The sequence below is a fragment of the Montipora capricornis genome, chromosome 2 (genome assembly GCF_036669925.1).
Source record: "Montipora capricornis isolate CH-2021 chromosome 2, ASM3666992v2, whole genome shotgun sequence".
Classification (NCBI taxonomy): Eukaryota; Metazoa; Cnidaria; class Anthozoa; order Scleractinia; family Acroporidae; genus Montipora; species Montipora capricornis.
The window spans coordinates 1,128,306-1,155,805 of record NC_090884.1 but is presented as its reverse complement, the minus strand read 5'-3'; the positions used below and the strand labels follow the sequence as shown (position 1 = coordinate 1,155,805).

The window sequence follows — 27,500 nt, the reverse complement described above, 5'->3', positions numbered from 1 at the left end:
TCCTTACGGTTTTGCTGCTGTTACCATTTATTACAAAATCAGTCATTTTGTGGCAAATTTTCAACAACATATATACCTCCTGTCCCCAGGCTCTAAATCCTTTCTCGATTCTGAGTGACGTCATTGCATAAGTGCCAAAGTCTCCGATGCCGAACTCCTCCCCAGCCCTCAAAAGTGCTTCGTACAAATCAGCCGTGTTTTCGTTCTTGTGGTATAACTCCCAGCCAAGTTCGCCTTTTAAAAAAATGAAAAAAAAAAGATTTTAGCTGACGAGGACCTTTTCAAGGTTTGGATCCAAAAAGGTCAATGGCACGATTACGCTATTCGTGAACTGGACACAAGCACAGGTAACTGACCGAAGTAACTTGTATTTTTATCTGGCAATACGCTGGGGAAAAAGCCAATTGCATATATAGTCACATACTCGTCTTTTTTATAGTTTTTTTATGAAAGTTTGAAGCAAAAAAAGCAAAAAAAAAAAACAACAACAACAATGATGCGCTGCGAACAAGCCGAATTCCAAAGAGCACAACTTGAGTGATAACGGCAGAAAAGATCGACATCTATCAAAGTTTGATTTTAGTTAATTCATTTTCCAGAAAAACATGCCACGGCCACGAAAGCACTTTCAAATCCCAACTTGCAACGAAATGATGTTCTGTATATATCGTTTACAAATTAAATTTGACGGCGGTGTTTCGGAGTCATCATCATCATCATAATCATCTTTTCCTATTTCCAGCAACGCAACCAGGTCAGGGGTTCTGTATCTTCACTCGTCACTAACACTAAGTACTTTGTTCTTCATGTCCTCGATCCGGCGCTTGCGTGGTCGAACTCTCGGTCTCCTACCCTCAACCTCCATTTCACACGTCCTCTTCGCATCGTTCTCCTCGGCACTCATTCTGTGCAAAGGGCAATACTAGCGCAACCAACTGCGAGCTGTACTCTGTTGGTGATGTTGTCAACTCTCAATATCGTCACTTCATTTCCTATCTCGTAGTGTCAACCCCATCACACGTCGCAGCATCTTCATTTTTGTTTTCTCGAGCATTCTCTCCTCCTTCCATCTAACTGTCCACACCTCCGCTCCATATAGCATTACTCCTCTAATCAGTGTTTCGTAGATTTTAACTTTCAGTTTCCGACGCATACGTTCATCATAAATTATCCTAGTAAAGTTGTTCCATTTAGACCATGCCATGTTTATTCTTGCTCTCACTGCTTCCTCCGACCCTCCTTCTTGACTTATGGTGACGCCAAGATACTTGAATACCTCTACTTGTTTCAGCTTTGTGTTGTTACAATCCACAATCTTTAGCTTCACTCGGTTGATTAAATTCTAAACGTCTCATGTAAAATTTCGTTTTTCTACCTAACACGTGTGCACAAAAATATGGAGTCAGTACGAGCACATTAAGACGTCTTCATGATGTTGAACTCACCAGTATATGATATTCGCATTGCACGCACAGGGACACCAGCCAGTTCAATGTGTTTGAATGTTAGGAATTTAAACTGCCCATCACTCATATCCGAAGAGGTGAGTTTTGAAAGAACGGCACGCGAAAGAGGACCAGCTATTCCAAGGCAAGACATGTCATCTGTTACATTTTCAATGGTAACATCGTATTGTGCTTTCCTTGCGTGATACTGCAACCATCTATAAAACAAAACGAACAGGCATCTTTAACCTAAAAGACCCACATAATTCGAGAGATAAAAGTCCTTCGACTCCCAGGAGTGATCGGTATGTAAATTCTCCTCACAATTTCAATGAAATGTCAGTCAGACAGGTATTGAGAATTGAGAATACTATCAGCCTAAGAGTTGTGATTTTGATAAAAACTAAAATTCTCATGAATACCCAAGAAAGAAAGCCATGGTACTTGTTGGGAGAATGAACTTTTCCATCGTGGGAATGAAAGGGTTAATTAAAGGGGCTGTGGCACGAAATTAAGCCAAATTCAGTGGCCTGTGACTTGGCAACCAAATCAAGCGAAACGTAAAAATATCTAACTTCAATAAAACAGCAAATACAAAAGGAGGCAGGGATGGGCAAAATTGATGAAGATTAAAATGGATTGTGATTGAGCTTTTCGAAAACTGTTCAGCCAAACAGTTTTTCAAAATTCATCTCTGTTATTTGTAACTTATGTATGCTTGATAGTCATTTTTTTCACTTGAAATTGAATCATAGCTTCACTTGATTTCATATCCGCAGTCAGCGCCCAACGTCAGGGGCTTCATAGTGAAAAACATAATTTCATAGTGGCTTCATAGCTCAATTGGTTAGAGAGCCGCACCGGTTCAAACCCCGGTGAAGTCCTGAATTTTTCAGGCTTCTCTTCGAAATTGCTGGAATTGCGTTCATAACTGAGAGGATCCTAGCTTCACTTGATTTCATATCCGCAGTTCAATATATGATTGATTTTATATATCATTTCATTCGCTTTGATATGTGTTGCCGTTAACTTTAAGTTGCATAGTGAATTAAGGGGTGGTAATTGGTAAAACTACACGAAATCAACTTCACTGTTGATAGTCAGCTAGCCGCTTTAAGTAAGTCCACATAACAGAGATATTTAGCATAACGTTTACGGCGAACGTCAGGCTGACATTTGCGTTTTGCACACAAATCAAAGAAGCTTGTTTGATTTCAGTTCATTTCTTGCCTCTCGTCTGCAGGTATCAACCAACCTCCCAAAAGGGAGAGACAAGTTGGACTGAGTAAGAGGACGTCAATGGTTTAAGAAAGGGGGATTCTTGCGTTTGACGTTTCATGAAACTGTGTTTCTCAAATTACTGCGACACTGATGATTTTTCTCCTCGTTTGGACAAATTTAAAAAGTGTTTTGTGTTTTACAAGTCGCTCGACCCACATTCAAAGTAGAATGCCGCTTCATTGCTACAAGGAATTGAATGCACGATACAGTGTACATAGAATGCTGGACAAGAAGCCAAGCGGTGAGTTTGGAAAAGTATAAAAGAGTTCCTATATGGTGAATTGGCCGGTGCATAACGAGGTGACTTCAGAACAGATAGTCCTTTGTCTCCACTTCAGTTTAAAACTCAGATGTAAAATCTGTATGTATCTAAAAAAATTACAATAATCACTTCGAACAAGATAGGACATGTTACCTGCATGCAGCGTACCTCGGTAAAAAAGCTAAGAATCTACTCTACAGTATCAGCCATATCCTTTCTTTTACCTTCCTGGTCGTAAAGGGGACTTACACTTTTGACTGTATAAAGGACTTAGATACAATCAGTGGCAAAAGTAGTTGAGACGCTAGTGTCAGAATGGGCCTGAAAACCTCTCAGACGTCAGAAACTAAGCATAACTGTCAAAATTCCACTGAAAGCTTCAAAATAAAAGTCCCTCCCTCCCCCCAATCAATGTTGAAATTGACATGGAAATGTATGTTCACTATTGGCAACATTGTTTTGGGGGGCAATTTTTCAAACTGAGTAAGAAAACCAACTTCAAATGGTGAGTGTCCCAAGACCTTTGCCACTGATTGTACATTTAAATAAATATCAGGTCCTCGAAAACATATGAAGGACTAGGTCATGGTGAGGATTCAAAACAAAATTTAACTCTAACCATGAAAAGGTGTCCAACAGAAGGATAACACTGACCTAAGATCATGGAATTCAGATGAACTTCCCGTGAGCAGGAAATAATGATCAGGTGATAGAGTCGAGACGGTTAATTCAGCGTAGACTCTCCCTCTTGGACTCAACATGTGACTGATGTTAGTACAGCCAACCTAAAATTCAAAAAAGGTCAGCGAAGAGTGACTATCTTTTTTTTTTCTCATTAACTTGTGACACGTTGAAGAACCGCTCCAACCAAAGTTTGCTATAAAGAAAAAGGGCATGCAGCACCCAGTGTATTGGTCCACACTTTGTTGGACATGATTTGTTAGGCAAAATGCGCAAAGATACAAGCTACTAATATGACATACTGCAAATTACCTTGGGCAAAACATTCGCAACCATTACATTCAAGAACTCGGCAGCATCCTTCCCTTTGACTTCAAACTTTCCAAATGGCGACAAATCAATAATACCAACTTTATTCAGCACTAAATCATATTCTCGTCCTACTGGTTCAAACCAGTTTGTCCTTCGAAAGCTTGGTCTGTAGCCTGCATCATCACCTGGCAGAGCAAACCAGTTTGGTTGATCCCAGCCAACATGGAATCCCATTTCTGCTCCCCGCTCGACAAGACGCTGGAAAGAAAATACACACAAATGCAATCTACTCCGAAGTATTTTACAAGGAACTCTCAACTCCAAGAAATATAAGAGCTAAGTGCCTTTTTGATGATTCAATAAATAGCTTATGATTTTGTGGACTTATGAAACCTTCATGCACTGACACCTAGCATTCTTTCTCTTTTCCAGGTTGTAACTGTACTTGGAAATGATTTCCCAGTATTTTGTTGCTGTCAATAATGCATCGATTGGATCATCCACTGAAAACTTAGGCAACACTAGCCAGGACAAAATTTATCCAATGCGGTACTATGAGGACAGATGCATGAAAAACTGACATCAATCTTTCTTACGGTTTTTCTGCCAGTCATACCTGTCATGCAAAGTGCAAGACAGTGGGACACTTGAAGTACTTGACCTCATTTCAAAAGTAGGCGGCAGGAATATCTTTTGAACTGGTCAGAGGAGTAGTAAGCCAATGGCTACATTACGGCTACACTGGGTATATTATCGTTTTTTTTCCCTGGAAAAAGAATAGGTAACTGTAACAAAACTATTTCGTTATCTCATATATGATGGAACTCACTCTCGTCGCCAGAGTCAGCGTTCTTGGTCAGCGCCAATAACACGGACGAAGAAGTCAGGGAATCAAGGACTTCTGGCTCTTATGCACATTCTCAGAAATTTGAAAACATGACGGTCGTTAACTGTTACAACAGTATACCATTACCGCAACTGCGGGTATTTTTTTGCTGTGGCCAGAGTCCATGTTCTTTGTGCTGACCAAAAGAAAAGCGGGCTCCGACGAGGAGAATGGGAGGTACTTAGATGAAGATTCTTCAGGTCAAGTTTTACTTACTTCAAATATTGCATTTTTTCGTATCGGTCGTCCAGCAGACCGCTCCAATTTTGGATGTCCAATTTGGTTATTATTGCCATACGACTCCCTGGCTTTAGCCATGACATATTCCTTTGTTGCCCATTTGCCATAACGACCTTGATCAAGTTCATTGAGATCATATGGCGGTTCCCCATCCATTATCCAGTCAGCTAAATACTTGCCCATTCCACCTTATTTGTAGCAAAAGAAGGTATATGTCACATCAATCAAGTACAGGTGACAGGGAGTTTTTCTGGCCTAAGAGGTCACTGGGGGGAACAGGGGGGTCAGAACCTCCCACTTCCTGTACTTTTATCTCCCAGCTCCCGCCTCTTTCACTCCTGCTCCCGTCCCCCTATAAATTAGGAGACTCAAAACACATCTTGGTCATTTAGCTACGTATAAAAAATCTTAGGTGTTTCCTTTGCCGCTCCCTGCTTGCCTTGCAGCAGTTACTCGTCAGTTATGCTACATACAGCCGCCTGACATTTCATGAGCTATGACGTAACCACCATACAGGGTTTACAATAATTTCACTGGAAGTAAGCCCCTTTTTCAGGCCAAGAGACTCAATTTTCCCTCTTCCACACTTTTTAGTCCCTCCTGCCGTACCCCCCCCCCCCCCCACCCCTATTCTCCTGTGCTCCCACCCCCTCTAAGAGGTTTACCATAGATACTGGAATCATGCATCACTTTACAACCTCCAATTTTATTGGACAAAAAAAAATTATGGTCATACTCCTCAAATTCACCAAGGAAAAAAAAAAAAAAGAACTAAACCCTTTCGCCAGTCCCAAGCCAAATACCCAAAACTTGACACCTATCTCCTATTTCCTACATCGTTTTATTTCTCCCATGTTGATTACCTTCAGTCTCCCTGGAAACTCTCAATGATTGTACCATACAATGTATCTCAGGCATGCAATACTCTATTCAACAATCATCTATTGCACACTTATCTTTTCAAATGGAATGAGATACAAGAGCTGGAATGTAAAGAATGCTTTCACTTATTTTCCTTCACAAACAAACACTCAGTACTTTCACTGCCTTGTTTGAGATAGTGATGATATTACAAAGATGATGCTCAGCTGAAGGCAAAATATCAGGAGACTGTACCTGCATGAACAATACCATATCCAGTGCCCACAGCAAGCCACATATTGGGCAAATCAAATGCTGGGCCAGTAATAGATAACACATCAGGACTGTATGTTATAGGACCTGACACAACACTTGCAATGTTTGCATCAGTTAGTACAGGTATGAATTCCATAGCCATTGCCATGTTGTCACTTATTCGGTCCAGGTCACTTTCAAACAATTCTTTTCCAAAGCCTGGAGGGACACCATCCCACCTATGAAATGGACATGAAAGTAGTGTCAAGTGATGTTAAAACAACGAAAGGCTCCAGACAAAGACAAAATCAAATACCAACGCTAGCCAAGAAAAGGTTTATGGCCAGATCTTTCTGTATGGTCAGGTTGTTCCATGCCAGATCATTCCACAGTTAATTTTTTTCTCAGTGCATGAGCGAGCAGAATTCAACAAATCCTGCAATCTGATTGGTTCCGCAAGTGGGTGAAATTTTCTCATCCAGCCCGCTCACAGCGGGTGGAATCCTAGCCTTGGTTGCGTGAGCTTGTGTGATGACCTTAAATTTCCGCTTTTTTTTTTACACCAAATCCGTTAACATACAGAGGTTACTTTTTATTAGACAAGAGGTTTGGAAATATACAGTAATTCAAATAAAAATATTTCTCTTTAATACTACATTCACTATCAAGCGCGGTACGAGGCAGCAATTAAAAAAGTGATTTCAGAGAGGAAGGGAGAGAGAGGGAAAAAAATTAGTTACCAGTTTAAAGGTCGGTCCGTATAGCGAAAAACTGCAGCCTCAGGCGGCATTTTCAAGACCTTGGTTACAGTTTTTTGTCATATGGACCACCCAGCTGGCAAATAACATAATTTATATGTACAGTACATGTTGTCAGTTTGTTCCACAAAAATGCAAAATACTGTCATTACTTGTAACATTATGGTTACAATTTGCCATCCTGCTGCTGTTCCCTTTCCTGTTACTTTGTCAAGCCTTGTTTCACTTTATCTAGTGATCAGACTCAATGTTATGCATATTAAGTATAAAGTATGTACCATTCTTCCTGTATTCTCATCTTGTCTGGATGTTCATAAGGTCCCAATAGTAAACCCTGCCTCTCCTGCCGACAGTAGTAAGAACCTTCCAGGTCTCGTATGACAGGCAATTCATGTTTTAGAGCTGCAACTTCAGGGATGGTGGATGTTACTACATACTGATGGTGAATGGCTGCAAGTGGAAGCTCATGTCCTGCCATGTGTCCAACTTCACGAGCCCAAAAACCTGAAATAAGGAAAAAAGTAAATATGTTATTAGCATGGAGAATGTACATGTAAAAGTCGATGGCATAAATTTCAAATGAACCGAAGTTGTTGGGCACATGCACAAATTTAAAAGCAAACCTGCAGCATTGACCACTTCTTTAGCCTTTATTGTGCCATGTTCAGTGTGTACATCCCATCGACCATCTGCTCGGTAATTCAGTCCAGTGACCGGGGCAGGCATGTACAGATCAGCACCATGCATTCTGGCTCCAATGGCAAGAGCTTGTGTCAAGGAATATGGATCAATGTGTCCATCACCTGTCAATATACATAAAGTGAATTAAAAACAGCTTCAGTGTGAACAGAGAGTTTGTTAAGACAAATTTCTACATCCTGCTCAGTCAGCCACACAAATGTTTTGTAAGTACATGTACAAGCAATGCAATAATTATTATTATTATATTTCTACTTGTTCTATTATTTTGCTGTCTAAGTCTGCAAAAAAAAAAAAACATGATGACTGATGAGAAACCTTTTATTCATGTAAGGTGCGTGTCTCTACCCTGCAAGCAATATTGGTGCCATGTTTACTTGTTTCTATCTTGGGTAGCACATGAGAAACCAACAACACTGCTCATATAATGGTAGAATATCTCTGGATTGTCAAAAAAAATTGTCACAATGCTTCACATGTTAAAACCACCAATACCACTCCAAATGGACAAAATAATAGTTGTATACTACATTTATATTTAGAGCTAACCTGGATTGAACAAACCACCAAGAACATCATCCATTTTAATAAGAGGATGCATTTTTGCAATTTCATCTGGAGTGACAAGCCACTGAGGAGCTTTATGCCAGCCCTGCCTTTGCATATGGTATTTAGCCTCATCCATTCTTTCTGCTGTGGTGCACAGTCTCAAACTGCCTGGTTTATGAAAACCAACATCCTTTGAAATATATAAAAAAAGAAACTAAATTAACAAAATATGGTGGTACATCTACATGTATTACATGACTCAAAAAACTGAATAGCCCAAGGGAAACACGTTCTATATCAGTGACATTATTTTTGCCATGTAGTATTATTATTGTGGCCACTTTTTGCTAGCTACGTGGACAAAAACAGTAACGGTTCCAGTACCGTAAAAATACAGGACTGCAATAAAATGACTTTATCTCCCACTGTTACCTGTAGTTTCCATTTTCTCCTGTGACTCTCCTCTCATCTTGAGATCATTTTTTCCAAAACTTAGCAAAATAATGTGCTTGCAGTTTAGATAGTCGGCACTGCTCACTTGGACAAAGTGATGGAACGCCCAACCAAGTCATGTAATATGTTCTGTGTGTTTTGAAAAGCCCTTCATCAGTCATAGGGCTACGAAGAGTATAGTCAAAATGAGACTGTCAGTGTATTAGGCCCATAGGCTTTTACTGACAAACTGTAGCTGCAAAAAGATGCAAAAATATGAAGCAGTGACATAATTTGACAACCCTGAAGTTTATGATGGCATACCTGCCCTGTTTCCTCTTCTAGTTTGGAATACAACTGAATGCTGTAATAATGAATGTGTTTTAAATTTATTCCAGGATGAAAATAAGTTGTAAGCCCAGCCTGCAACAGATAAATTGAAAATTTTCGTCATTAATTTGGGTGACAGTCACTGGAAATATGGTGTTTTAAAGGTCAACTGGAAAGGAGAAACACATTATCTCAGAAAGGAAACCGTCTGTGGGAAACAGATGAATGACGAATATGATTTCTGTGCTTGTTAAGCTTTAACTTTAAGAGCTGAGACACAGTGTCCTAAATTTTACATCTTTTTGCGTCATTAGCCGTTCTTCCCTTGAAACAGGCATAAAGAGTCTGTGTGTTAAGAAAAGTTGTATCTGGTTTTTTTAAATTTTTATTTTGCAGCTGCCATCAACTTAACTCCTTCGGATTTTCAGTGTGTTGCTAAAATACATGTAGCATGACAACGTTCCTTTAAAACATTGACTCTAAGGGGTTCCCTATTGACGAGTAAAATCATCTGGCATTAGACAGAGTAAAATATTAAGTCTGGCCGGTTTAGACGTGAAAGGGTTAATGGGGACATGGTTTTTCAGTGAGTGATTAAGACTGCCAGAGAATTTCCAATACCTCACTTTTGTTGTTGGTAAATTTGAATATTTTAGAGAAAAAAAAAGTACTATTTTGATTTCTTATCATTTACCGCATGCCATGTAGATCCAGCAGTAAGTTCTGACTTTTCCAATAACACAACATCCTTGAGACCTTTTTTGGCAAGATGGTATGCTATACTTGTTCCCAGGACCCCACCACCAATGATAACAACCTCAGCATCCTCTTTCAGGTGCTTGTTCAGTTTTGACGTGCTGAGAGGAAATAATGCCGTCGCAGAAATAAGAGCCAATAGTATTCATCCAGCTACATATTTAGTAAACTTTCAAAAGATTTTGGGGGTTTTCTGTTCCAACCTGAACCATCATCTGAGGGAGTGTCATTGTACAAAGTGAGCATAACAAGGTTTGTGCTTGCTGTATTGGAGTTACAGAACTGTGTTTCAAAATAATTATTGCAATCTGCTTTACAATTACTAAATGAACATTTAAGAGCTTTTGTAGTTCATCCCACTAAATTACAATGAATGGCATACCTGTAAGTCTTAATATCAGTATATAAATTTTTATGCAGTTATATAACATTAAGCTCATTTATTCTGGAAAAGTATTGCTTTGTAGAATACAGAGCCCACTATGTGCATATTACTGAATGACAAAGGAGCCCAAGTTGTTTCGTTCTTCACAAGCTCCCGACCAATTAAAATCTGTATGTGGTGGCGTAGTTGCTCCATAGTTTTTACGCAGTGATGGCCAAATTCGCAGCATTGCACACAACAGGATTTGATTTTGGATTTTCCGAGTCTGGCAAGGTGATCCGATCAAGAGATGTAAACATAACTTATTTAAAGAAATTATGTGACTACGTTCGTAAGTTCACGATCACGTCGTTTCGAATTCGTTCGTTTTTAAACGTTAAAAGAGGTTTGACTGCTTACCTTGAGCTGGATCTTTTATGCCGCCACGCAGAAGAAGAGAGAAAGGCACCTCGTTTAAGTGATGCTTCAAATTCAGCGACATTGCTTCGAGAAACACCACGTAGTAAATTTCCAGCTCGAAGAAGAGACGCCATGTTTACAAGATTCAATGCATTTTGACCACAGCAAGTTGTAAACCGGCTCTGAAGACAATTGAGTATTTTTTATTTATTGAAAACGAACCAATCACAGCACAGTCTAAACATGTTGACCAATTGAACGCTTCGACTCGTGCAGTGTTCGTTTGGGTGGCGCGAAACTTGTAAAACGCGCTAAACAGGAAAGATACAATGACTGCAATGAAGAGAGCAATTTTTCGGAAAGTTGGGCCTGAATGAGGCGAAATTTCTCTAGTGGAAGCGACCATTGCTAGAAACATGAGGCGGATACATAACTTTCGCTGACATTTATCCTCTCTCGAGTGCCATGGGGGTTTCGATTTCAATCTGATCCGATCCTTCTCATTTCTATTTACAGTGCAATCGGGCGAAATATCGAACGTGGAAGAAACAGAGGGCGACAAGAGAAACAGTTAAGTAAGGTTAGGATTGTTTTAGTTGAGATTTATTTCTAATCCTTATCACAATTGCGAAAGGATTCAAAATACAATCCTGTGTAGAATTCCTACCTTCCTGTGTTTAAGCCATGGACGAAAACCGGAAGTGAACATTTTGCACGACAAGTTAGTAGTCCCCTCAGAGTTTCAAACTAATCGTCTCCAACAGTGAAACGATTCTTATCAGTAAAGGGGTAGTGTCAAGGTAGTGTCAAGACAAGTTAAAACAGGAAAACAGCTCACTTCCGGTTGCCGTCCATGGCTCAAAACCAACTCGGTCTTGGGACTTGGGCCGAATTGTCTGGTTAGTTGCTACGCAACCCATTCCTTCAAAGTCCAGAACACTTTTCGGGCCCAAAACCGGTCAGTATAAAGTGCAGACTGCAGACTGGGTATAAAATGCAGACTGAGGCCTAAATTCCGGTAAATTGTCGTTTTATTTTCAAGCGACCTTGGGGTCACGCAATGTCGGTCTCTCTAGTAGGCTACTAGGTCTACTTCTACTTCATTATAAAAAATATTATTACCATTGAGAATTTGTATTTATTCTTTAATCTGAAGCATGAACATTTGGTGATATGCTTCACGGTTCACCTTACAAGGAATTCGAATTAAAGCCTTCTGACGATTGTCGAGTCATATGATACAGATCTTTAAAGACCAGCCAACATTTGCATTGCACGCACGTGCTCCAACCTTTCGCCGTAGTTCAGCATGGCGGGGATTTCTGCTAATACATACTAGGTTAGACCGTAGACTGAGGCCTAGATTGTCGCTTTGTTAAAAAATTGTTCAGAAGATATGCGTTCCACTTACCGTAGTGATCGCAATCGTCTTCCCCCCCCAAAAAATCGATATGTTGAACATCTTTTCCCTTCCTCCTATTTTCCACAGCGGCCTCTCTCGTTTCAAACTTTCATTTATGCATACTAAATACTATTTACGAAATCGGTCGCGCAGATTTTATGATGACACACTTTCACAGTGACGCCATCAAATAATTCGCAAGGTGTTTTGATGTACATGTAAAGCACAGATCTGAGAATTCGAGAGGTCATCTATGAATTTGTCTCCTATGACAATCCAATTTTTTTGGCTTTATCCATTGAACGGGTTTTGTTGCGTGACAGTGAAAACGATCTACGGGGGACTTATACGGTGAAGTTAAACGGGAAAGACTGGGGCAAGTACGCAACATACAAATGATACTCCCGAGAACGAGGTTATTTGGACAAGTTCACTGAAAACAATTTGCTTTGCTTACTGCTTACTGTAACGATCTTTTCGCTGTTTTTCCCCGAGATAAGTGAGTCTATGGGCGCGTTTTTTTATCCAAAATTCTGGAATAAGAATGGTTGGTACGGAATGCTAGGAATAATTCGGTTTGTCTGCATAAAAAGAACGTCAGTCGAGATGAGCGGTCCTGGAACGAGTAAACGTTGCGTTTAACAAATATGACGGCCGACGAAGAGGCTGACATTGCTGCCGTTATCGAAGCAATTTTCCTTGTCAACAAAGAGGAGGAAGAAAATCGGGAGACTGTTTTTGGATTTGCTAAGTGTTTTGGTAGTCCTATGTACAAAGGAGAGGCAATCAATAGACCAATTTCGATATATTAAAATTCAGTCCGAAACAAAAGGCATCGTCTCGAGGCTCTGGGGAATAAACTCATACAAATCCTTATATTTATTCCCCAGAGCCTCGAGATGATGCCTTTTGTTTCGGACTGAATTTTAATATATCGAAATTGGTCTATTGCCAAATTGCCTTTTTCTTGTACGAAACATCACTGAAAAACCTCGTACTTTTGGTACAATGAAATTAGAAGCAATGTTTCATTGTGTCCAAAAGTGTAACCTGATTTTTTCTCCGGTAGAGACGTATTTGAATCCGCAGCGCTCATCTTGCCGCCCGCCATCTTGAATTTTCATTCGCAACATTCTGTTCATTCTGCCCCTGGGAGCAGATTGGATGGAATGGCGTTCTGTCAATTCCGGAATAGGAATGCGGAATAGAAAAACGCGCCATTCTCATTCCAGAATTGTGAATTAAAAAACGCGCCCTATGTTTATTTCTACGAACTATCCCTATTGTTGAAAATATATCGGGTATCAGACGATGCGACAATTCAGGCCTCAGTCTGCATTTTAAACCTAGTCTGCATTTTATACCCACTCTGCAGTCTGCAGTCTGTATTTTATACTGAACGCTTATGAAACTGCAAACTGTGAAGTTTGATGACTTAAATCCTCTCCGTTCTTGAGATACAATGGAAATTGTGACACCCAAAGTGACCCGTAAGATGGGCCCCAGGAGGTTGAAACAGTGAGTAACACTGCGGGCAAGATAAAGGCTTTCTCTTCTCTCTTATTAAGAAGCAAAGTGAAGAAAGAGTATGAGATTTTCAAAGCTTCCACGACTAAGCCCTGTAAGCCTAATGACTAAATTTCCAGTAAAAACTGCACGACATCAATCTATTGTAAAGTGACGCAACTCTCGTCGCGACCCGAGGCTCGATTTCCGCCGGTCACTCGAGTTCGGGTATCCTCCCCGAGACGCGTGAGCGATAGATTGTATCTGTGACGTAAATTAAAAATTTATGCGAAGTTAATAGTTGCGAGGAAATGGCATTAGACAACACAAAAGATTGATTTTAACTAAACAGCAATTACATAACTGCTTACACGTCTGTGCGAAGTTTCCAGATGATGCGAGCTTGAGTTTGTGGTTAAATGATCAATGTGACTTTGAATTCAACCCGGGCGAATAATCATCATTCATCAACAAAATCTTCGGCCGCTTCAAATCTCTCAGCCGGCCTCACTGGTCCCCTAGTTCTACCACCAAGAAACTCAGCAGTAACTTCAATTGATCTTCAGGAATTTTACTTGCTCTTATATTAGCAAAGTCTGAGGAGAAATTGCAATAGCAATGGATTTCAAAGCCGTATTTTTCCCTTGGTGCCAACTGGAAAATAAGTGAAGTTTCCAAACCCCGGGGTAGAAAACGACGCAATACCATTCTCCAGCTTCTTGAACTCTTCCCGTTGTCAAAATCTTTAAAGTTTCCCACCTTTAAGGTACTGCAATTCTCGAACAGGCCGGGTTAAAGAGTACCTTCGCAGCCACAACTTGTACCAAAATTGTAATTTATGCCTGCTCGATTGTGCAGGCGAGTTTCTGATTGGCGGATATTAACAATGGCTCACCTCACGCGTCCAGCCGTGATTTCGGGAGTGAGCGCTGGCTCATATCCTGAAACAGCGGCTGGTAATCGAGCCTAGTCGCGACTCTCTTTTTAATTTGCTCTCTTCCCATTTTGGGTTCATAGAGAGCAGTGCGGATCAGTGGTTAGAGTGCTTGCCTTGAGATCCGCAGATCCCGGGTTGAAGACCCGTCCTTACCACTCCTTGAATTAGATCCTGGTAGTCCCTGGTTCAACTTCTCAGCTGCACTTGTAAATAGCCAACTGCTTTGCCTCCGGCCAGTTGGAATTCTTAACAATTGTTGTTGTTCTTGTTTTTGTTATTCTGTTCTTTCGTTTCGTTGATTGTGTTTCATCGGCGTTGAAAGCTGAGATTTTAAAGGTTGATGCTCTGTTTTGCCCGTTCATTGGCCGTGAAAAACCCCTTATGACGCAGTGGTCCAGTTATTATGTATGAAAGGATAAAAACTTTTCCTGGCTCGTCAAACAACCATTTCTCCAAGCCACAAAAATGAGTCCGAAGGAATCAAAGCTATCTGTCAGTTGACTAAGAATTTCTATGGCATAAGAGTGAAGACACCGAAGTTCTCTAGTCGAAATTTCGCCCCTCAAAGAAAATCAGGAAACGGCGAGTAGCATACAGTATTTTATTTTGTGTTATCTCACATCCTGCGAAATATACATTTAGTTGAAAGAATTATTTTATCCTTGCAGCATAATTATCAGTAAATTAAGCCGAGATAATTTAAACTATTTTAACAATTAATTTTAAAATGTTTTGACTATTAAGTTAAACTACAAAACTGCGTTTTTAATAAGACCAGGGGATAAACGAACCCACTTTGTGGACTAACTCGAATCCCCCTAATGCAACTTTCCACAAAAGCGTTTAAGCTGTAAAACAAACTTGTGATGTCTTCGATATTTGCAACTTTATTCACTACTACCATGACCAGATGTCTTTAAAACATCATATTCCCTAGAAGTATTCCGTTATCTCCTACGTATGTACACTGTTAGCTATCCATCCCGGTACTAAGTATGGATAGGGCAGATAACCTTTCTCGAATCTTTCATCATTCCTTTCTTTTATGATCGACTTGACGTATCCATGTAAGTAGTTGTAGTATTTCTGCACCACATGTCCTGCCTTTGTATCCTGCAGACTTTGAGCGTAGTCGAACAAAGTATCATAGCGTAGAGATGCTAAAGCCATTCCTAGGGAAACCTGAGCCTGGAGAAATGTTCATAAAAAAGAGCGAAACGCTGTGCTAATGTAACCACAGGCGGCCCAGAGTCGGAAGGTAAACAATTATAAGGATTTGTAAGGGAATCTCGATAACAGACTGAAAAAGATATTTACCCGCACAAGTTCTCAATAAAAAAGCCGTACTTTATTGCCATGGTGAATTTCTTGCTTTTTGTGTGGTTTTTTGCCTGATTGAATGCGATTTAAGCGACTTCTCAAATTCCCGAGTCGTCACTCTTCCCTAAATAAAGGAAAGGCTGGCAACTCATTTCTAACTTACCTCAGATCTCGCCGAAAAAATTCACACTTCTCCGGCATCAGTCACGCTCAAACTCCGGCGATGGCTACAAGGATAAATTTACTTCCCCTTGACCAAGTTTCAAGGTCCCGCGAGTATCCATTGCTGAGAAACTGCGAAAAATATTCAAATTTTCAAACTCCTTCGAGGCTCGCTAACAACCAATTTTGACACGGCTGGTCAACGGTTCACTGAGCCTCCATACGGTGAGCGCAAACCTACGCGAGTGTACCCATGGTTGGGCAGAGCAAAACAAATCCCAGACTCGTCCCCAAATACCTGCCTGGGGTCATGTTCGAGTTTCTAAATCGGCGAACGATATTAAAAGTTCCACACTGAAACCTTAAACACAGCTCCCATCGCTTTGGTTGCCCTACCGCATGTTATAAACCCGGATTTTCATCGAACTCCGTAAGTACTGAAGCTGTTTGGATGGAGTTTGAAACGCAGTCGAAGGTATTTACTAGTGAATGAAACACAATCCTGTTTTTCATCCGTCAACAACTCACATTGTCATGACTGCAGAAGAAAATTCGTATGAAAAGGTCGCTGCACCTTTTCAGCCTTTTGGACACATTTTTCTGTTGAGAATCCAGGGAAAATGCCATCGTTGAAATCATCTGTGCTTTGTTTTTGCGCTTCCAGTTGCGTTGAAATGTTCAAAATTATTTCTCACACCGGTGCATCAAGCGATATCGATCGAAAACCAACAATTATTACTCGGAATACCTGAAAGGCATCCGAGTTACAATCTCGCTTGTCTGTTTTTTGGACAGTAGAAATTACGGTGCGGTGATTTCTTTGGCTCAAAGCAATTCACTTAACAAAACTATACTTTTTCCAACAACAACAAAAAAACAGCCGTGGTGTCGAGTGTCATCGGACGAGGGGAGTTTTGCACGCGCGAGGCTTCAAACAGCTTCAGTACTTACGGAGTTCGATGAAAATCCGGGGTTATAACATGCGGTGGGGCAACCAAAGCGATGGGAGCTGTGTTTAAGGTTTCAGTGTGGAACTTTTAATATCGTTCGCCGATTTAGAAACTCGAACATGACCCCAGGCAGGTATTTGGGGACGAGTCTGGGATTTGTTTTGCTCTGCCCAACCATGGGTACACTCGCGTAGGTTTGCGCTCACCGTATGGAGGCTCAGTGAACCGTTGACCAGCCGTGTCAAAATTGGTTGTTAGCGAGCCTCGAAGGAGTTTGAAAATTTGAATATTTTTCGCAGTTTCTCAGCAATGGATACTCGCTGGACCTTGAAACTTGGTCAAGGGGAAGTAAATTTATCCTTGTAGCCATCGCCGGAGTTTGAGCGTGACTGATGCCGGAGAAGTGTGAATTTTTTCGGCGAGATCTGAGGTAAGTTAGAAATGAGTTGCCAGCCTTTCCTTTATTTAGGGAAGAGTGACGACTCGGGAATTTGAGAAGTCGCTTAAATCGCATTCAATCAGGCAAAAAACCACACAAAAAGCAAGAAATTCACCATGGCAATAAAGTACGGCTTTTTTATTGAGAACTTTTGCGGGTAAATATCTTTTTCAGTCTGTTATCGAGATTCCCATACAAATCCTTATAATTGTTTACCTTCCGACTCTGGGCCGCCTGTGATGTAACGTGCTTTGCAATGGAAGAACGCAAGAAAGAAGGGGCGTAGCAATGATGAATGGAGCTAATCTTTGAAAAACGGGAACAATTTCGCAATCATTGCTTTTTTTCACAAGACGCTACTTCGTGTCTCAGGAAACTAGGAAATATTGTTTCCCGAAATGCATCCCCGCAGTGAGAAAAAGAGTAAAAGTGTTTCTGAGGAAGCAAACGTTCAGAAACATTTTTGCTTCCCAAGAAGCTAATTTTGCTTCTGCGACAAATATTACGTGTTTGCGCAAACCCCTTGACTAAGAATTATTCAGTATGGTAACAATTTTTTCCGCAACAATGTTTCCTCTTTTGGGGAACCTAGGCGCAAGGAAATAAGCTACGCTTTCTTTACCAAATCATTTGCTTTTTACGTTTGCCGTCGTTTGCGCTTGAGTGGGGGCCCAGAGCGTGTGTTTCAGGGTGACCCTAAGAGGGAAGTGGTGAGAGCTATACCAATTCCAAAATGAGTTTATACTACACTGAAGAAATGAGAGATAATTAGTAGAGATATTAAGGCTTAATTCAGATAATAAGGCTTAACTCAGTGTACAGAAAAGTGGAGAATATACACTTAACTTCTTAACCGTCGCGAGACTACTAGAAACTGCGAGAAAATACTCCATCATAGGGCTGCGACGGTCATTTGTCACGCCTATTATACCTGGGCTTACAGTCATTCTTCCGTTCTACGCAACCGTAATGAACTATCTTCAAGGACGGTGCTTACTAATTAAGTCAAAGGTACGTTTGCCTCGAGTTATGATTATGCAGGAAAGGTAAATCTTAGCAAGTCTTTTTGAAATCCAACAAGAAAATTTGGGGTAACCACGCATTTTTCAAAGATAATTCATGAACAATATTTGTAAAAAGTTCTAAAATACAAAGTAATGTATGGCGTTCTTTCTCAAATTGAAGCTTAATTATCTTTAAAGAATGCATGGTGATCGCCAATTTTCTTTTTGGATACCAAGAGTACTTACGAAGATCTACTTTCTCTGCATAGTTTTATACCGCGCAAAATACCCTTGCATTAGTAAGCATCGATCACCGATAGGAAATCCGAGTATCTGGAGTTGCGCAGAACGTATGCGCAATAACAATAGTAGGCACCGTCTTTAAGTCCCTTTTAAGTTGGACGCACGGACCGTAATGGTAACGGAGATATGTGCGGAGAACATATAACTAATACGAACTCACCCCACCGGTAAATCTTCTTGGTAGATTGTAAATACTATAATGATCGACTCCAACTCTGTTGTCTTTGTACAGCTTGGTTGGCATGTTGGGAGTCAGTGCTCCAATGTGGTCAGCGGGATAGTTGACAACACTGTGCTGAGCGGTCAAAACCCAAATGATGCGTATTAAGTGCTTCTTCAAAGCCGCTTTAGTGGTGAATTTGGTGGGGAAGCGTTTTACCTGACGAGGAACAAGTTGGTATGTGAGGCTACGCGTTCGTTAGGTTTTGTTGTTTTGAGCACAAAATGCTGTGTAATAAGTTACAAGTAAACCTAAGCGTTTAATAATTAACTGCTGAACCTGGACTACCATAAGTAATAAGTCACTGGTAGAGACTCCCGATTGAGATCATTATGTAATTCGCTATCGTTTACGTCTTCCTCTACATCATCGTCTTCGTCTTGATCCATCTTGTTTTACCCCTCATTTTACGCGTAACAAGAGGGTTCTGGTACCCTACACTTGTTCGAAGCATTTTCATCCCATTTCCTCTTAAGTTCACAATATTTTAGTATTTTTTAATGTTACAATATCTCGCTCAACATCCAGTTCAATTCCGTAGTCCAAAGTCCAAAGTCCACATTCGTTGACCCAGCAAATTGATGGCATCGTGGATCTCTTTAGAGAAATCGGAGTCGTTAACACAGAACACCGAATACCAAGAGAACTAAACATTTGGAGACGACTAAGGACAGACATTTTTTATTTGTGTCAAATTTAAACTTAAATTATTATGGCTCGAGCCGGCTTACCTTTCCAGATCCAACAGAAACGTCTGAGGCGAAATTTTGTAACTCCTTGTCTTTCTTAATCTCTTTGTTTGACTTGTAATAGCTAGATTCACAAATAAAGAATGTCTTTACTTTCGCTTTCTCCCGCAAAAAGAAATTCGCAGCCTTTGTTTAGGTTTTAATGCAGCAAATTGAAAAAGGTGGTTCTTCAAACTAAAATGAATGAACAAACTCGTTGTCAGTTTATCCTCCCCGCTCGATCTTATTTTAACTCTTTCTATTTTAACTCTTTCAAGAAAAACCACGGATCTCCTGTAAATGGGTTTTTTTCATTGTGACGGAATTGGAAATGGCCGAGGGACAAGTTCATTTATAAAGATGTAAGCAAGTTTTGTTAGTGTTGGGTTAGAGCAATAATAATTATTTTCAAGTGAATGCCGAAAGTAATTACGCGATTGCAATTGGTACGCTTAGTGATTGGTTTAAAATCTCTCGCTTATTTATCAACCAATGAGAATGAGAAGGAAACTCAAAACCAATCGCGTCTACTTGCACGCGCGATTTTTCCCGCGCTTTGAGCAAGTTACATGGAATTGCTACGAATTCGCATTGGTTCATCGCGCTGTTTGCCCCTGCTGTGATTGGTCGAAGTAATTACTTTCGGTGGTTGATGTACCCTTTATCACCGTTTATCAACTCCTTTAATTCAGTGATAAAACCAAATGTCGTAATTTACTTACAGATTGACGTATTCGTTGACCATCCTTGTTATCGATTCATGGATAAGCTCTCCATCATCTCTGTACGGAAAATAAGGTAGCTTTGTCTTGTCATCGAGTCCTCTGTTCTAAACGAACAAAAGAGGAAAAACAAAAACTACTGATGAAGGAATTTGTTTTGAACACTGAGAACTTAGCGGTCATGCTTTGGTTACGACAAATCGCTATAAACGCCAATCAGGTAACCCTAACCCTAACCACAACTTCGTTCCCAAGGCTCGTTTGCGGCGTTCCTCGAAAGTACCAGAACTCTTCAGGCCTTTTTCTGGTATCATAATTTTCTCTGTATGTTATGAACGGAGACATTTTAAGTCAACAAACTTCGCAATCAGTATTATCTTAAAACATGTTTAAAGACCACATTATGCAGGCAAGCAGACGGTAGTTTGGTAAATGGCTTTTCTGGGCCAAAACGTTTATCGAGACCTACGAGAAAAGGGCCCCAGGGTCGCTCTTCTCTTATCCCGTGCAGCAGGAGAGATACTGGATACAAGGCAAATAGCAAGGCATTCTATTGATTAAAAATCGTCTTTAGCAAATGTCGGTGAGTGGTAAAAAAGTGAAGTTCATAACTTAAACGGTGCAACCTATTGAAGAAAGACGAATTTTTAAAGTAAGTCAACGGCCTCTTGCCCAGTCTCCAAACTGCTTCAGTGGAAGCGAATGACAAGATCAAACTGGGTTATAGACCTTATTCCAAAATGGCCGTCATTTAAATATTCTTTTGTTTTTATTCAAATTAGCCCTCGATTCCTCGTTCTTGAGCTGAAAATTCAAAATAATATTTTGCCTTGAACGAGGCATCAAGGTCTAATTTGAATGAAAACAAAAGAATATCTAAATGGCGGCCATTTTGGAATAAGGTGTATGGCCTCAGTTGTGCTTGGCCCCAGGCTTCCCGTTTTGTCTTTTCCAGGTAGCTGAAAAGAGAGTGAAGAAGAGACACTATGATTTGTTTTATTTTGTAAAGTGTAAACTTTGCTTTACTTACCTTTATGTTGTCCAGGAAGTCGGTTCTCTCCCAGTTGAAATTCTGATAGGCTCTACGAATCATTTGAAAAGCACCTTCGGCTCCAACAGTTAGTAACTTATCTAAAGTGCCTTTTCCTGGCGCAACAAGAAACGGATATCCAAGCTTATTTGTCCCAATAAGGCCCCGGCAGTGATATTTCAGTATCTGGTGCATAGGATGAAGTTGAGAGAATTGCCGATTGACGCACACACATATAGGCTCCATGAAGAGATGAATGTTAGAAAGATGCTCTATAACTTGAGTTTGCGCGAAGTCTGTGGCTTGGAGAGCGTGTTTAGCCATCAACCAGAGCTCGCTTTCCATCGGGGTAAATACTGCAGAATCTTAAGAAATGACACACTGGCATGAAATTATATCTAGTTTTGTGAGGAGGTAACGTGGCTGTTGGTTTAATGCGCTAGACAGTACCGGATTGAATTAAAACACTGTTATGAGCACCAGTGTTAGATGACTGATGGTTTTGTAGTCACTTTCAGTTCTGTCTGTCACGATATAGCTAACCAGTATGAATCTTGCCAGTTGAGATTCTCAACTCTTATGGTCATCTGTAAATGATCTACAATGATTTCGTTAATTTCTCTCAAAGGTTTATCAAAGACGTCTTTTAATGAAGTACTCAATTATTTACTTATATTTTCTGGTAACGCGTCTTGTGAGATTATAATAAAAGAGGTTTAGTGATTCATTGTTCAAATGAAGAACTATTAACTGATCAATGACAAACCGAGAATCGGATGCAGAGCGCGGGTGGGAGGGAGAGAAGTGTGAATGCATGTCGCATTCGAGGGTTTGTTAATCAATTAACTGCATCAAAAGCTTCAAGAAACAATTACATCCAGTCTGCGGTAAACCCTACCTTTAGAACTGTCCAGTTGAATAGCGACTGGCTTAAGACGGTTCGTCAGTGTGTGTCGGCTGGGCTTAGAGGCAAATATGGCGATCGGGGAGAAAGCGTCCATTACTGTGCCAAACGGGTCATTGCGTTTCGGCTCCAGTCTTTTATAAAGTGGATACTGGACAGCATAAATATAGCCCTCCTCTACTGCCTGTGATAAAAAAAGTCATGAAAAAATGATTGAATTACTATGACCAAATGTCTAGCTCATTTTAAAAAGAGAAAGTTGTGGCTAAGGTAGTTTTGTTGCCGATAACTCAGTTGAAGGTATCGGCATATGCGTTTCGCGCGGCCCAAAGCAGCCGCGTTACTGACGCATCACTAAAGGATTCCTTTGCTTTGGAAGAGCATTGCGTCACGCCTTATATCAAATAACGGCTGCCTATTGGACACCAATATATTCAAAACCAAACCATGCAGGACAGATTAGCTTGAACAACTAACCTGGCTTAGGGAAATATCCATGCCCAACACATCTTGCGTCGCTCCTTCCCAGTTAAACTTTGGGTTTAGTTTCCGACAAAGGTCAGTCCAGTCCACACCTCCAATTCGTGCTAAACAGGAGAAATAAAGAATTTCCGTTTCGAAAAAGCACTGGTTGGCAAAACAGTTTTTTATTTTCGTTCCTAAAAGAGTGCATTTTTTTACATCTGGGCAAAAATCGTCGTGTTCGTTTTCAAACTTCGCCATCTCAAAGAAAGCAACATCAACAGTTTGTTTATAGGGACGCGTGAAGGAGGATAAACTTCGGAAGAGAACATTTGTTCCAAAAAATGCAATGTTTTGCTCTCGGTACTCTCCTTTCATAGTTCCCTTTAGCACAGCTCGTTTCCTTAATTTGCAGCTTAGCTCCGAACCGGGTTCCGTCTTAAATTCTTTCTTGCTTGCTACGCGACATAGACACGTTATTCGCCGTACCAGCAAGACTTGAACTGTTTGGGACAGCCATCAATGGAAGCCTTGTTACATTTATCAATGATGGCCTGGTTACCTGGATCCCATGAAACCCTTTCAATGGCCATTGGATTTAGGCCAGCTAACCGCTGATCAGTAAAAGCTTCGTCGTCTCTCCACAATGCAAGCTCCGATAGATTCCTAAAAGGAATGTTAGGGTCTTCAAACTGGAACTGAAAATACTTTGTATCGTTCTGAAAAGTAAAGAAAAAAGTAATTTTAGATGATGAAGAACTTTAGACCAAGCCAGTACGACGAGAACTTCAAGTTTTCAAAGAGCGCATGCTTATCAGAAGGCTCCTTACAATGTTGCCATTTTACACAAACCACGCGCAAGGATGAACACATGTCGCGTGTGTTCTTGCTAATGTCGTATGTTTAACCCAGTTAAAAGAGCCAAAAATATTGCGTACTTCCTCAAAGGAACTAAACACGCTTTAGAAGACCATCACGGATCTGACGTAACACAATTTAAAGTATGCTTTCAGTCTTGAGTTAAACAGTCAGTACATACATGGTTTTACTTAGAATACCTAAAGATTTCTAATCAAGCAATTTGTTTACACTTGACTGTGCTGCTGCAAAACTGGCGAGGATGAATGAAGTTGTTTGTTCCTATAAAATGCTCTTTCGCCTATAGGTGTTTTTTTTTTCAAGTTTTCACAGTTGTGGAAAATCTGGAAGTAATCATCTAAAATTGAGAAAGTTGCCCCACTTTTTTATGCAAATTAAAAGTAAAATGACCTCGAATGATTTATGTGAAGCTTAAACAGAGAGAAGTTAAAATACCATGACATTACCGTGACACTTTCTCTTTTTTTTACTTTCTGTCGCGTCTCTTTTGAAAAAAGTTATGGACGCGATGGACGGTGTCGTTTTCAACCTCCTGTTTAAGCCTCACGTCAGAGGTGGCCGGTCAGTTTTAAGCTTGGTTTTCACTGGCGAGACAAGGATAAACACAAGCTCGTGCGCAGACAGATTCAACTTCTCGTTAATCAGTGTTAAAGCAGAGGGTGCTTACGATATAGACACTGCTGAGCTTTAGTTTATTGCTTGTGCTTATACTGGCATCGCAAGTTAAAATCAGCCCTTGGTTAACAAAGAAAAAATGCCATCTAACCAATCGCTGGAAGTATTACCTACTTCTGACACTGATATATTTTGCTTTCTACTTAGTTAGAACAGTGCGTCACGGCACGATTAAACTTTGTTTAAAGGTGTACGTTAATATCTAAACAACTTTTCAAGTAAGAAACCGATAACAACGTGAAAGAGGTCCCACCGTATTAACGCCATGGAAACGATTAGCGACGAAGAAGTTGTATGTTCTCGTAAAGTCTCCTTCCGTTTGAAACTCAGTTCCTTTGGTTTTGGCGTCAAAAAGGAAGAATAAACCGAGATTTTTCCAGATCGTGGAGTTGTACAATCGAATCCAGTGACTGTTCAGAGCATCTTTCAACAAAATCCTTAAAACTTCTTCAAGAGTCTTATTTAAACAAGCGAAAGGACATTCAATAGACGACTTTTTTAGTACGTAGTCCTGTCTGGTTGCCAGAAGTTCTTGTTGTCGCTGTATTTTGCAGGCTTTTGAGGCTCTGTGAAAAGGCACAATAGCACATCCCGCAATTCCTGTAGGGAAGGGGCAATTCTCAATAATTTAGTAAGCTGTAAAGTGATGGAGAGTTTAAGGGTAGGTTAGGGTTGGTAAAAGTTTTCACTGAAAGTGCTACTATGACGAAAGAATCAATTCTTCTTTACCTATGGATTTCATTACGACCCATGTTTAACCTTGATTTCAAAAAGACACCTGTTTATTTATGGCGCGCTTTTAGTGTCAAAATTCAAACGTACCATTCATTAAAACTTTCAATTCGACAATTTAAACTTTCAATTCCGCAATTCAGAGTTTCGAATTCGACAATTCAAATATTCAATTCGGCAATTTAAACATTCAGTTCGGCAATCCAAGTAGTCAATTCGCGTCACACGTCACAGGTCATTGTTTGACCAATACAGAAAAAATTCTAAACATTCATTAAAGATAACCTTATGCCTAATTGAATATAATGATGGGCCCTTTGCTGCTGGCGATCACGCGTGCTACAAAAACCGCCATACTGGAGAGCAAATTGCGAACTGGGACATCTAAAACAAAATTTTAATTAAGTTGCTTTGTTTTAGACGTCCCATTGCGCAATTTGCTCTCCATTATGGCGAGTTTTGTACCATTTGACCGCCAGGTGCCAAAAGCCCATTGCCGAATATTACCGAATTGAATGTTTGAATTAGCCAATATCAAAACTACCATAATACCCTTTGTTTGTCCCTCCAAAATTTGCTCAAGCGTTGTTTTCATTTTCTGTTGGGACTTATAATGGTTCCAAGAGAAACTTGAAGCTTATGCAAAATTTTGGATGGACAAACAAAGAATATTATGGTATTTTTCATATTATCTGAGTTTGAATAGCTAAATTGAATGTTTGAATTGCCGAATGCACGTTTGAATTTTGACACTAAAAACACGCCATATTTATATTGACTGGAATTTTCCTATTTAATAGTCCGCCACCACTAACTTTAAAATCTTGATAGAACTGGATCGAGGAGAAAATGACGTTAAAGACGCACTAGTTTAAGGTACACGGCTGAATTTAATCTGCAGCTTACAGATTTTTGAACTCGTGTTTTGCATGATGATGAGGGTCAGTAAATGACGTCACTTTTCCCTAGATCCAAGCCTCTGAGGTCCACTAGATCCATCGTTTAAACAAATAGGGCCAGAAGCGCTCAGGTTTTTGCCGGGTGTCCACGAGTTATTTCAAAGTTTCTTCAGTTTTCTTTTGGATTGACTTTTTCGCGATTTTTCACCGATGTGGTAATCAATTTGAACAAACAGTTGGCCTCAAGTCTTGGCTTTACAATGAATTCGATTTGGTGTGTTCAATGCAAAACAAGCCTTGCGTGGCGTCAGTTTCGTCCGGTAAGAGTCAACGAATCAGAAGTCGCCAGTGTGGGATCAGTTTGCGCCGAACGCAAATTTTGGTGAAATTGGATACATTAAACCACATTCTATCAATTTTGAAAACCCCAAAATCAGTCAGTCTCTGATCGAATCAGTGAATAGAGGCAATAAGATTACTCAAGTATAGGTCAAGTAACACTGTGAAACAAGAAAGACTTGTCAGGAGGTAGACGGGTACCTGGCTTATATGCATTGAAATCTCTATAAAATACACGAAGCAATGAATAAACGAAACCACATTATTTCCCTTGCAGCGTTTTCCTGGTTTAGGAAACTCAATTCAAAAGATATAGCTATTAAAAGTTGAGTGATCCTTAGACAAATTGAAGCGACAGTTTGAATATAACTGGAGCAAGTAACATCTTATAAGGTCTGAGAACGGCGAATTTGTGCCGGGTAACTTTGTTTGTTGCTTGTGTTTGCCTGTTGAATTTCCCGGTGTCTATTTGCTCTCAGTTTTATTTTGAAAAACAAGTTCTTTTCAATAAAAGGTCCAGTCTCCATAACAGTTCTTATACGTAGTTGTGAATTCAAGATTACGATGAATACATGCAATTCACCATAAATATGGCAACCGCGATCCCTTTCATAAAATGTCGTGGGGTTAAATCTATTCTTACCTGACTTTTTAAACTCCTTTGTGCGTCTTATCGTTTCGTCTTTCAACTCTGACGCCTTCGTATCTCCCACAAAGGCCAGATACATCAAGAAAATAACAGTGAACCTTGACATATCGAATAAAGATCGTAAACGCTCTGTTTCAATTTAGACGGCTTTTCATGCGGAAATTGAAGTGTTTCTTTAACGTAACTGCCACTTATCACAAATTATTTGCCTCTCTAACCTGCCGCACAGAGGTAGAACCAGGCGATATTAAAAATAGACAATTATTTTCCTTTTAGCGGTCAGCTGGTGTCAGACGCCAATAAATTCTAACAATAATTCGGAAATACACATTAAGAAACCGTGACTTATAAAAAGAAAACGTACGTACATTTTTTGAGCCTTAGAAACCGTGATTTGAATAAAATGAAAGCTTTGTGTCCTCCAACTGATCGTAAATGTGTTTCCTTTGATGAAATTTAAATTTATTCAAGTTGTTTCAGCGTAGGCGTCGCTCAAGTTACGACAACCTCCGAACTCTAACATCTAAGTCGTCTTTCTGGAAATAGTTCATATTTAGTTTTTCCATTTAAATTTAATATGGAAGAGTTTGAAAATACTCTTTTTTTATTCTTCCTTTTTTAAGTTTTCTACTCTTTCATGTTTCCGGAACTCGTTGATACACTTAACGCTTCTATGAAGCAAGGTGTGGACATCCTGTCCCCCCCCC

The 27,500-nt window shown here is 40.1% G+C and overlaps 2 protein-coding genes and 1 long non-coding RNA gene across 4 annotated transcripts in view; 1 reads left to right on the top strand and 2 right to left on the bottom strand.

Moving 5' to 3' along the window:
* The window catches only part of LOC138038354 (dimethylglycine dehydrogenase, mitochondrial-like), a 15,005-nt gene extending 3,750 nt beyond the window's left edge, over positions 1-11,255 (bottom strand). Inside the window, exons 1-13 of the mRNA XM_068884167.1 lie at positions 11,199-11,255; positions 10,532-10,713; positions 9,686-9,848; positions 8,986-9,084; positions 8,230-8,419; positions 7,605-7,784; positions 7,260-7,485; positions 6,224-6,462; positions 5,084-5,295; positions 3,982-4,239; positions 3,643-3,773; positions 1,446-1,663; positions 77-234 (exon numbers count right to left, since the gene is read on the bottom strand). Of these exons, the coding sequence (XP_068740268.1) occupies positions 77-234; positions 1,446-1,663; positions 3,643-3,773; positions 3,982-4,239; positions 5,084-5,295; positions 6,224-6,462; positions 7,260-7,485; positions 7,605-7,784; positions 8,230-8,419; positions 8,986-9,084; positions 9,686-9,848; positions 10,532-10,713; positions 11,199-11,240 (2,298 nt within the window). The 5' untranslated portion in view covers positions 11,241-11,255. The remainder of the gene's footprint in view (positions 1-76; positions 235-1,445; positions 1,664-3,642; positions 3,774-3,981; positions 4,240-5,083; positions 5,296-6,223; positions 6,463-7,259; positions 7,486-7,604; positions 7,785-8,229; positions 8,420-8,985; positions 9,085-9,685; positions 9,849-10,531; positions 10,714-11,198) is intronic.
* Positions 10,670-20,802, top strand: LOC138038362 (uncharacterized). Its single transcript, XR_011130226.1, has 4 exons — positions 10,670-11,111; positions 18,787-18,951; positions 19,781-19,864; positions 20,227-20,802. It is a non-coding gene; the product is annotated as an uncharacterized lncRNA (long non-coding RNA).
* Positions 14,966-27,478, bottom strand: LOC138038355 (polyunsaturated fatty acid 5-lipoxygenase-like). Of its 2 annotated transcripts, XM_068884169.1 has the most exons (11): positions 27,162-27,478; positions 26,788-26,891; positions 24,428-24,774; positions 23,183-23,339; positions 22,636-22,745; positions 22,153-22,342; positions 21,255-21,619; positions 20,225-20,331; positions 19,506-19,587; positions 18,715-18,933; positions 14,966-15,564 (listed from the first exon to the last, which is right to left on the bottom strand). In XM_068884169.1, coding segments are annotated over exons 1-11 (1,917 nt in total). In that variant the 5' UTR covers positions 27,164-27,478; the 3' UTR covers positions 14,966-15,330. The 2 variants fall into 2 exon arrangements, with proteins under 2 accessions (XP_068740270.1, XP_068740269.1); XM_068884168.1 differs by having other exon boundaries at positions 26,788-27,478.
* Between the last annotated feature and the right edge of the window lie 22 nt (positions 27,479-27,500).

Coding starts and splice junctions, on each gene's coding strand:
- LOC138038355 (XM_068884168.1), bottom strand. CDS start 26,899: ATGTCAAGGTTCACTGTTATTTTCTTGATGTATCTGGCCTTTGTGGGA. Junction 22,343..22,635: donor TGGATATTTCCCTAAGCCAG/GTTAGTTGTTCA, acceptor TTTTTATCACAG/GCAGTAGAGGAGGGCTATAT. Junction 15,565..18,714: donor CAAGAAGATTTACCGGTGGG/GTGAGTTCGTAT, acceptor ACATTTCTCCAG/GCTCAGGTTTCCCTAGGAAT.